This window comes from Giraffa tippelskirchi, chromosome 12, assembly GCF_054371585.1.
Source record: "Giraffa tippelskirchi isolate mGirTip1 chromosome 12, T2T-mGirTip1v1.2.pri, whole genome shotgun sequence".
NCBI classification, from domain to species: domain Eukaryota; kingdom Metazoa; phylum Chordata; class Mammalia; order Artiodactyla; family Giraffidae; genus Giraffa; species Giraffa tippelskirchi.
Genome location: NC_137286.1, coordinates 72461998 through 72473096, shown reverse-complemented (window position 1 = coordinate 72473096; position 11099 = coordinate 72461998). Strand labels below are relative to the sequence as shown.

The 11099-nt window shown below is 53.5% G+C and overlaps 1 protein-coding gene and 1 long non-coding RNA gene across 2 annotated transcripts; one reads left to right on the top strand and one right to left on the bottom strand.

Moving 5' to 3' along the window:
* Positions 1-303: 303 nt before the first annotated feature.
* Positions 304-10998, bottom strand: LOC145529712 (uncharacterized). The gene is made up of 4 exons (XR_014071301.1): positions 10773-10998; positions 7543-7654; positions 3118-3343; positions 304-884 (listed from the first exon to the last, which is right to left on the bottom strand). It is a non-coding gene; the product is annotated as an uncharacterized LOC145529712 (long non-coding RNA).
* Positions 3693-6562, top strand: LOC145529650 (uncharacterized). The gene is made up of 3 exons (XM_081550247.1): positions 3693-3878; positions 4278-4590; positions 4841-6562. The coding sequence occupies exons 1-3, from the start codon at positions 3744-3746 to the stop codon at positions 5467-5469; spliced, it is 1077 nt and encodes a 358-aa protein (XP_081406373.1). The 5' UTR covers positions 3693-3743; the 3' UTR covers positions 5470-6562.
* Positions 10999-11099: the final 101 nt, after the last annotated feature.

Below are 11099 nucleotides of genomic sequence, written 5' to 3'. Positions count from 1 at the left end.
CTGAGGGGAGCAGGAAGGTCACCAACTGCCGCAGGCGGACCTCAAGGCCCTCCCACTGCTGGAGCCTGACCTCCCCCGGCCCCACCCCTTCCCCTACCCCAGCAGGACGAGAGCTCGTCTTCCCCTGGCTTCCAACGTGAGGCCCGGCCCTGGGCCCCGATTGGGCACTGCCCCAGTCCGGAGCCAATCACAGTGGCCAGGGAGCTGGAACGCACCGATTGGCCAGGGCCAGGTCATGTGACCATGCTCCCCAGGAAACACAAATATTACCAAGATACCCTAACAAACCAATGAACAAAATTATCCAGTAAAGGCAAACCGTACTTTTTAATGAGGCCAATGTCACAGAAAAAAAAAAAAAAAAGCTTCACAATGAACTGCTCAAGGAAGCTACTAAATAAACTTTCAGAAAAGTTAAGTAGTTTTTTTTTTTTTTTTAATAGGGTGACGGAGAGCTATACCTTTCCCATCTATGTGAATTTAGGTTTAAACTAGATTTCCCTTGGCTATTATATACGACAAAAAAAACCCCACATCACCCCCTTTCACTCCCCCCACCCCCCAAAAGTGTTTTAGTCTATTGAGTTTTTGTGTCCTCAGTTGTGTCTGATTCACGGCAACTCACGAACTCTACACAGCCAGGCTCTTCCGTCCATGGAATTCAGGGCAATTTTTTTCTGTCACAGTAAATGCCCACCCTGGGTGATCCAAAGGCAAGGGCTCAGAGGCTCCTGAGAGTCTAATTCCTTTCAGCTGAGCACAGAGCTGGCTCCTCACTGGGATGCCTGTGGCCTGGGGCTCCCAGAGGGGAGAGCAGCACTCGCCCCACCGTGTGGCCACTGCTGGAAGTGCAGGCTGCTCCTCACTCCCCCTTGACAGTGTCCCTGAGGGCGGAACAGTGGGAATCTACTCAAGGTGGAAATGCAAACTCCCATGCAACCAAACTTCCCACAAGGTCTCCAAAACCACTCAGGAACAGGGAATTGGAAACTGCAGGGCATGACATGAATGGAGATGGAGACTGGACACCTTACACCGAGTTCACTTCCAGTTATCCCTAGACAAAGTTTCCATGAAAACTTGTCACAAATCTAGAAGAACAATGAGCAGAAACTGGACACGTGCTTTGAGTCTTCACACACAAAACTAAAAGGCAGTCCACAAAACAACCCAGAGAATACAGTGGACTTTGCAAAATCAAAGATATCTACTGTGGGAAAGACCTCATTACAAAAGCAAAAGACAGGTCATACATCGCGAGACGAATGAGTGGAAACACAAAGCTTCTCAAGGATGTGTCTCCAAACAGACAAAGAACACCAACACAACAAGCCTGTGAAAACTAGGGAAAGGTCTGAAGGGACACCAGACTGAGGAAGACACACACAGAGTATCCCGGATGATGTCCAGCACTGAGGGCCTGAAGAAACAACAGTCTAGTTGCACTCCCTCAGGCCTGTGTGACCCTGGATGAGGCCTCTGTTTCCCGGTGGCTCTGAGAGATGGACAGGGAGGAAGGGGAAGAGAAATCACTTGCATTTCTAATACTCACAGCAAAGTCTTCCAATGAGAAGGGAATTATCACCCCCACTGACAATGCCATTCACTGAAGTGATACCCACGAGTCCATCTAACCCAGAAGGGAAGGAAGGACCTGTTCTCACAAAACGGCGAGAGATGGAAGAAGGAAGATCAAGCCCACACCAATCACTGGAAAGAGAAGCTGTGCTCAGGGCTTGAAAGAATTCCTATTGGGAAAATGATGTCACAGCCCCACAAGGCAATCCACAGCTTCGATGCTATTCCTCCCCAAATGCCAATGCATTGTCGCACCGAACAAAGAATTGCAAAAGGGGTTACGGAAACAGAAAAGAGCCTAAATTGTCAATACAATCCGACGAAAAAGCCCCGATACGGACATCCAAGGTTGTGTGAGAGGAAATTAGACGACCAAACTAGGATCCTCAGGAGAGTATCGGAGAAGGCGATGGCGACCCACGCCAGTACTCTTGCCTGGAAAATGCCCTGGACGGAGGAGCCTGGTAGGCTGCAGGCCATGGGGTCGCGCAGAGTCAGACACGACTGAAGTGACTTAGCCGCAGCGGCAGCAGCAGGACAGTATGCTATTGGGAATACAACAACACACACAGATCCAGATCGATGGAATAAAGTTGAGGGTCCAGAAACAAACCCCGGCATCCATGGTCAACTCATCTCTGACACAGAAGGGGAGAATATCCAAATGGGAACAAGAAAGCCTCTTCAATAAATGGCCATGGGAAAACCAGACAGCTACATCTGAAGAACGCTATTGGTTTTGATCTCACACCACCTCAATATCGGGGAAAAACCTCACCCTAAAGACTGATGTCATGAGATAGCTAGAAAGAAGCGTAGGTCAAAGGCTCCTTAACATCAGAGTCTCCTTGCCATTTGCTGGGCGGAGGTAGAAATGGGTCTCTTCAAGTAAGGGAAAGAGGGAAACGAAGTACACCAATGGGTTTCCATCCAATGGAACCTCTTCACAACAGAGAAGCTAAGCATTCACACATGCAAAAGATAGGAAACGGAACATGAGAGACTCCTTGCAAGTGGTGTATCTGAGAAGGGGTTCATATGGAAAGAGACGAAGAATGCACAGCACTCAGATTCCAAGAAACACCACCACCACCCTTGACCCTTCCCCCATGACCAACTCCGACCTAAAGCCTTTCTCTCCCTCTAACCCATCCCTAAAACATAACCCTCATCTAATCATATACATGTGCATTCCTAGCATCCATCCATCCACACACGAGAGAGAAAGAGGAAGACACAGACTGAATCGAGAAAGGAAAAGAGAGGGACACAGCCAGAGAGAGACACGGAACCAAAGAGAGGAAAGGAGTCGATGGTCCAGACTTTTCATCAATCTGTCTCGAAGGTAGAAGCAATGACAGCGCCCATCCACCCCAGAAGGGGGAAAAGGACGGAAGGTTTGGAGAGGAAAAGACAAGAACGCAGGGAGCCCTTAGAAGCTCAGCCACCCGCAGAAGCCGAGCTGGGACACTTGAACAGAATCTCAATGGAAACAGAGGACCAGAAAGTTGGCTACTCTTTTCTATAAGAGAGGGAGACCTTCGAGTCTTCCTTTTGGGCCTCCAACTTGGATGCGGGGTCTCAAAACAGTCAGGAGGGGCGGTGCCTTTTCCTGGGTACCACGGCGCATCCAGGCCTCGTTCTGCCCCATTCTGTGCTGTATCAGCCCTGGATGGAGTCTTTCTTTCTGAAGTCTCGGCGCACAAGCTCCACGTGATATCGGCCCCAGGTGGAGAGGCACGGAGCTGCTCGTAGGCCGACAGACCTAGGAAACAGATGGGAGAATGACCCCCACTCTGCAGATGGAGAGACTGGGGAAACCCTGAGGGGCATATGCTTGTCCAGGGCCACACCACTTATGAGAAGAAGGAGCCTGGTCTGAGAGCAGCGGGGTCCTCGGAGCTCAGGCCCTGGCTGCACCCAGGCCTCCCCAGGGCTGTGGGCTGGGCTGTGTGGCTGTCACTGTGCCTGCACATGGCCTAAGGGGGGTGGTCGAGCAGTCAGAAACCCAGAGATTCCCTTGGGAAGTTTTGGGGAAGGGACCTCAGCACGAACCCCAGGAAATGATGTCACCTGCCGGCAACAGAACCCAACAGAACCCGCAACCCGGGTATCCAGGCCTCCAGAGCGGAGAGGAGCCCCCAGCCAGATCTCTTGCTGCCAGGATGTTCTGCTGTTTGCCCCTGCCCAGAGGCCGGGGCCTCAGGAGAGCTCACAGGCAGTGTGCGTGGGCACCCTGTCGACGTTGGCTCAGGGCACCCCCGAGAGGCCTCTGGCCCTCTGCCCGGAGAAACAGAAAGGTAACACGGGGAGCCCCAGGCCGGGCCAGGCCACCTCTCCCATGCCACCCGGAAACACCGGGTCCTTTGCCTGTGTGTGTGGATGCGGGTTTCTCGGGGTGTGTCTCCCTCAAGGAAGCCCAGGCGGATGTGGGGTCAGAAGCCTGCGGACAAGTTGTGTCCACACCCCAGGGGAGAGCAGGCTGGCTGGGATGGGGAGAGTGCGGGCAGCGCCGGCCGCCCAGGCTGACCTCACACCCTCAGGTGGGTCTCTTTCCTCCCGGGTGGGGATCTGAGCAGACACACGTCTCTGACCCTTCTGGGAAGAGAAGTTCGAGCAGGCAGAAGCAGCGGCTCCACTGGCCAGGCCCAGCTCGGAAAACTCCCAGCACGGCTGGCTGACGGTCACTGTCGTTGCAGAGCTTCCCACGTGATGAGGCCGAGGACGGGGACACCCCGTCCACCTCCCAAAGGGAGGGGTCGGAGCACCAGCCCCCCGCCCGTGAGGCCCAGTGCAGGCTCCAGGTGAGCGTGCCCACGGAGGCATCAGCCCCACCGGGGGCGAAGCGGAGGCGGGGAAGGCCTGCTGCCGAGACACCGCCCAGGATACACCCGGCGGCCCAGTCTGAGGCTGCCACGGAGCTCAGCACACCCGGCTCCGACCCAGAGTCCCGAGAACCCCGGCCTCTGAGGCAGCAGGAGGACCTGGAGCCCAGCACGCCAGAGCACAGAGGTGAGGACGCTGGGGCTGGTGCACGGGAGTGTGTGGGGAGGGGGTGCTGAGCTACACAGGGACGAGTCCCCGAAAGATGCTGCTGGGCCTGCAGCAAGCGCTGGCCTCACGCCCCCACCCCCATCTTGCACACTTCAGTCCCAAAAGACATCCGACCCTGGGTATTCTTTGGGAATCTCTTGGAAGCTTTCTGTCCCGGGATACGCACATGCCAAGGCTGGCCTGTGGGCAAACTTTGCTTCTCCCCCAGCTCTAGCACTGGCCTCCAACTGGAACCAGGCTCCACTTCCCAGACCTGTGCCTACAGAGGTGGTGGCTCCAGGTGCAGGACCCAGGGATCCACCGAGGGCAGATGGAGAACCGAGACTTGCCCTCGCAGAGACACCAGGCCAGCTGGGTACTGGCCAGCACACCGGGCAGATCGCATCTCCGTGCCTGCAGGACCCCCAGCCCCAGGCACTGATGTCCCACCCCCTCAGCCAGAACCTCCACCTCCACGTGCACCTGTACCTGCTCGGGCTTTGGCAGGAGAACCCGAGGCAGAGGAGGAGTCACCGCCTCGGCAGGGAGAGCCTGCCCTGGCTCCCGCGCAACACCCAGACGCCGACGATGACTCACCCGCCCCTGCAGGAAGAACGAGCCCCCGCTCTGGACAGAGACCCAGAGCCCTTGCCGGAAACACCATGTCCAGGGGAGCGGTCGGCTCTGCAGCCTCCATCCCTGTCTGCTCACCGTGGACGCCGGCAACTCGGTCTGCCCCCAGGGGACATGGAGTTCCTTTCCCCTGAACTGCTTTGCATTTGGTTTGTTTCCACCTTTCTGGTGATGTTTTACTTTTTGTATGGTTTCGTCTATTTTTGTTGGTTAAGTTGGGATTAGTAAACTTTTTCATCATTGTTGCAATTTGGGAACACTGTTGTGTAACTCTGGTGATACTGTGTTACCATCACCACTCTGTAGTTTCAGACCCGTTCGATCTTTATGCCCCACCCGCCAACAAAGCCTGGGTTCAAGGCAAGCAGGCCCTGTTCATCCCTCCCCCCGATCCTGACCACAATTTCATCTTTTCTTTCTGCATTCCTTCCTATATTCTTGGTGTCCCCAATCAATGACTCTCAGTGAAATGACTGAAGGAGTTTTTTTCGGACTCTCCACCTACTGTAAGACTCCATTGGAGAGTTCTCATTTTTATGTCATTTGAACTAGCCTTTGATAGCTGAAAGGACGGTGTACGTCCTTTCAAGATATCATGTGCCAAACGAAGCCCTTTTGGCAAATGCCATCATTATCTCCAGGCAGGCATTGCTGTTTGAAGGGTGACATCTCAGCCAGAAGGCAGAGGCTGAGCTCCTCTTGTTGCACCAGCTCCCAAAAGAAGCCAAGAAAGGGAGCTGGAACAACAAACCACCCCAACGCCCAGGAAAGCGTTCTTCATGACAGAAGGCTAGCAAATGACCCAACAACCTTGTGGCCCAGAACCCCTCTAGAAAAATCACTGTTCCATACAAAAGAGAAACACATGGGAAGTTCCAAGGAGAGGCAATGCCCATGGCCAGTGTACTTTAGAGACGGCCTGACCGCTCCGGGGAAGACACGCACCGACGGAACCCCTTGGGAAACAGCAGTGAGAGTCCTCACCGTCGTAAGGGTTTCCTCTGGGGACAACCTGCCCTGGGCACCACATGAGGGAGCAGACCGGCTTCTCTTCCTCTGCCCCCACACCATTCACTCATGAAGGCAGCTCAGCTGTTCTCATGCCCTGCCTGTCTGCCTGCCTGCCTGCCTGCCTGGCTCATCCGTGAGCTGTGACCACCTCCAGGGCAGGACTCCACCTTCTCCTCTCTGTGTACCGTGAATCTGCACACAGTGGGCTTTCAGAACCTTAGGAGACTTGAGCCATTCCCACTCGAGCCAGAACCCTCCCCAGGAAGGAAAACAGCTGTGGAGTCATTTTGGCCCCAGCACCGGTTCCCAAACCCTGGCGGCTCCTACAGCCTCTACGGTGTGAAGAGGGAGGTCCCTTTTGACAGAGCTTTCCGGCTGTCGGATCGAAGCTGTTGTTTCACTGTCAGCTGTGTCTCTGCCGTTGCAGCCAGGTGGGCCACGCTGCTCCAAAGGAGCTCACAAGCTGAGTGGCAAGGGAGGTATTGAGAGGACAGGGATGGCTACAACGTGCTGCAAACTGAGTGAGGGTCCCCACAATCCTCAGCAAAGGTCTGTGGTGTGCAAGTGGGGAGTAGAGGGCCCCCAAGTTCCAAAGGAAGGGAGGTACTCGGGAGATAAAGCCCTTGGCTGCTGTGGTAGCAGCTGCAGATGGCAGCTCGTCCACAGTGCACTTCGAATGAGGTCATATGAGCGGGACTCTGGAAATGGCTCCGAAATCCAGAGAAAGGGGTCAGGGTATGTGGGAATCCGGCGGGGGTGGGGGGTGGATGAAGGAAGGTGTCCTTCCTCTCTCCAGTGCAATTTGGTTTGGTGAGTCTCAAAGCTACCAGATGGCACTTCCCAAGTCAGGCCCCCGCAGGAATCAGGGTGGGCTGCGTGCCTCGGCCCCTGCCACAGGGACAAGCCACACCAGTGGCCTCCCTGAGCTCAAATGGCCGGATCTGGGGGTTCCGTCTGGGTGCACACCTCCTGGCTGTGGCCAAGTTCCCCCCTTCTCTGAGCACCAGCTTCATCATCCTCTCGAATGAGGACATCGATTGCTACCTTGGCACGTTACTCTCTTCATCCTGTGAAGACTCATTAGGCTTATCCTACAATTACTAGCTGGCCCGAAGAGATATTTCCTGAATCCAGATTAAGCTGGAGTCTCCCAGGCTCATCTGGCATGTCTTCCCTGAAGTCTGCCAAAACCCACACCCTTGCATTTCCAGGGACTCCCCTTAGCCGGCTGGGCAGAAAACCCAGCATGGTTCAAACAAGCTGACAGACAAGCGGGAGAGGACTCACGGGCAGACGGCCTCCCTCAGGTCTCGGGTGGAGCTCTGGGACCACAGCAGCAACGGGCCATCCCAGCCCCTGGGCTCAGCAGCGCCCTCATTCTCAGGCCGGCGGCTCTGCCCTGAGGGGAGCAGGAAGGTCACCAACTGCCGCAGGCGGACCTCAAGGCCCTCCCACTGCTGGAGCCTGACCTCCCCCGGCCCCACCCCTTCCCCTACCCCAGCAGGACGAGAGCTCGTCTTCCCCTGGCTTCCAACGTGAGGCCCGGCCCTGGGCCCCGATTGGGCACTGCCCCAGTCCGGAACCAATCACAGTGGCCAGGGAGCTGGAACGCACCGATTGGCCAGGGCCAGGTCATGTGACCATGCTCCCCAGGAAACACAAATATTACCAAGATACCCTAACAAACCAATGAACAAAATTATCCAGTAAAGGCAAACCGTACTTTTTAATGAGGCCAATGTCACAGAAAAAAAAAAAAAAAAGCTTCACAATGAACTGCTCAAGGAAGCTACTAAATAAACTTTCAGAAAAGTTAAGTAGTTTTTTTTTTTTTTTTAATAGGGTGACGGAGAGCTATACCTTTCCCATCTATGTGAATTTAGGTTTAAACTAGATTTCCCTTGGCTATTATATACGACAAAAAAAACCCCACATCACCCCCTTTCACTCCCCCCACCCCCCAAAAGTGTTTTAGTCTATTGAGTTTTTGTGTCCTCAGTTGTGTCTGATTCACGGCAACTCACGAACTCTACACAGCCAGGCTCTTCCGTCCATGGAATTCAGGGCAATTTTTTTCTGTCACAGTAAATGCCCACCCTGGGTGATCCAAAGGCAAGGGCTCAGAGGCTCCTGAGAGTCTAATTCCTTTCAGCTGAGCACAGAGCTGGCTCCTCACTGGGATGCCTGTGGCCTGGGGCTCCCAGAGGGGAGAGCAGCACTCGCCCCACCGTGTGGCCACTGCTGGAAGTGCAGGCTGCTCCTCACTCCCCCTTGACAGTGTCCCTGAGGGCGGAACAGTGGGAATCTACTCAAGGTGGAAATGCAAACTCCCATGCAACCAAACTTCCCACAAGGTCTCCAAAACCACTCAGGAACAGGGAATTGGAAACTGCAGGGCATGACATGAATGGAGATGGAGACTGGACACCTTACACCGAGTTCACTTCCAGTTATCCCTAGACAAAGTTTCCATGAAAACTTGTCACAAATCTAGAAGAACAATGAGCAGAAACTGGACACGTGCTTTGAGTCTTCACACACAAAACTAAAAGGCAGTCCACAAAACAACCCAGAGAATACAGTGGACTTTGCAAAATCAAAGATATCTACTGTGGGAAAGACCTCATTACAAAAGCAAAAGACAGGTCATACATCGCGAGACGAATGAGTGGAAACACAAAGCTTCTCAAGGATGTGTCTCCAAACAGACAAAGAACACCAACACAACAAGCCTGTGAAAACTAGGGAAAGGTCTGAAGGGACACCAGACTGAGGAAGACACACACAGAGTATCCCGGATGATGTCCAGCACTGAGGGCCTGAAGAAACAACAGTCTAGTTGCACTCCCTCAGGCCTGTGTGACCCTGGATGAGGCCTCTGTTTCCCGGTGGCTCTGAGAGATGGACAGGGAGGAAGGGGAAGAGAAATCACTTGCATTTCTAATACTCACAGCAAAGTCTTCCAATGAGAAGGGAATTATCACCCCCACTGACAATGCCATTCACTGAAGTGATACCCACGAGTCCATCTAACCCAGAAGGGAAGGAAGGACCTGTTCTCACAAAACGGCGAGAGATGGAAGAAGGAAGATCAAGCCCACACCAATCACTGGAAAGAGAAGCTGTGCTCAGGGCTTGAAAGAATTCCTATTGGGAAAATGATGTCACAGCCCCACAAGGCAATCCACAGCTTCGATGCTATTCCTCCCCAAATGCCAATGCATTGTCGCACCGAACAAAGAATTGCAAAAGGGGTTACGGAAACAGAAAAGAGCCTAAATTGTCAATACAATCCGACGAAAAAGCCCCGATACGGACATCCAAGGTTGTGTGAGAGGAAATTAGACGACCAAACTAGGATCCTCAGGAGAGTATCGGAGAAGGCGATGGCGACCCACGCCAGTACTCTTGCCTGGAAAATGCCCTGGACGGAGGAGCCTGGTAGGCTGCAGGCCATGGGGTCGCGCAGAGTCAGACACGACTGAAGTGACTTAGCCGCAGCGGCAGCAGCAGGACAGTATGCTATTGGGAATACAACAACACACACAGATCCAGATCGATGGAATAAAGTTGAGGGTCCAGAAACAAACCCCGGCATCCATGGTCAACTCATCTCTGACACAGAAGGGGAGAATATCCAAATGGGAACAAGAAAGCCTCTTCAATAAATGGCCATGGGAAAACCAGACAGCTACATCTGAAGAACGCTATTGGTTTTGATCTCACACCACCTCAATATCGGGGAAAAACCTCACCCTAAAGACTGATGTCATGAGATAGCTAGAAAGAAGCGTAGGTCAAAGGCTCCTTAACATCAGAGTCTCCTTGCCATTTGCTGGGCGGAGGTAGAAATGGGTCTCTTCAAGTAAGGGAAAGAGGGAAACGAAGTACACCAATGGGTTTCCATCCAATGGAACCTCTTCACAACAGAGAAGCTAATCATTCACACATGCAAAAGATAGGAAACGGAACATGAGAGACTCCTTGCAAGTGGTGTATCTGAGAAGGGGTTCATATGGAAAGAGACGAAGAATGCACAGCACTCAGATTCCAAGAAACACCACCACCACCCTTGACCCTTCCCCCATGACCAACTCCGACCTAAAGCGTTTCTCTCCCTCTAACCCATCCCTAAAACATAACCCTCATCTAATCATATACATGTGCATTCCTAGCATCCATCCATCCACACACGAGAGAGAAAGAGGAAGACACAGACTGAATCGAGAAAGGAAAAGAGAGGGACACAGCCAGAGAGAGACACGGAACCAAAGAGAGGAAAGGAGTCGATGGTCCAGACTTTTCATCAATCTGTCTCGAAGGTAGAAGCAATGACAGCGCCCATCCACCCCAGAAGGGGGAAAAGGACGGAAGGTTTGGAGAGGAAAAGACAAGAACGCAGGGAGCCATTAGAAGCTCAGCCACCCGCAGAAGCCGAGCTGGGACACTTGGAACAGAATCTCAATGGAAACAGAGGACCAGAAAGTTGGCTACAATTTTCTATAAGAGAGGGAGACCTTCGAGTCTTCCTTTCGGGCCTCCAACTTGGATGCGGGGTCTCAAAACAGTCAGGAGGGGCGGTGCCTTTTCCTGGGTACCACGGCGCATCCAGGCCTCGTTCTGCCCCATTCTGTGCTGTGTCAGCCCTGGATGGAGTCTTTCTTTCTGAAGTCTCGGCTCACAAGCTCCACGTGATATCGGCCCCAGGTGGAGAGGCACGGAGCTGCTCGTAGGCCGACAGACCTAGGAAACAGATGGGAGAATGACCCCCACTCTGCAGATGGAGAGGCTGGGGAAACCCTGAGGGGCATATGCTTGTCCAGGGCCACACCACTTATGAGAAG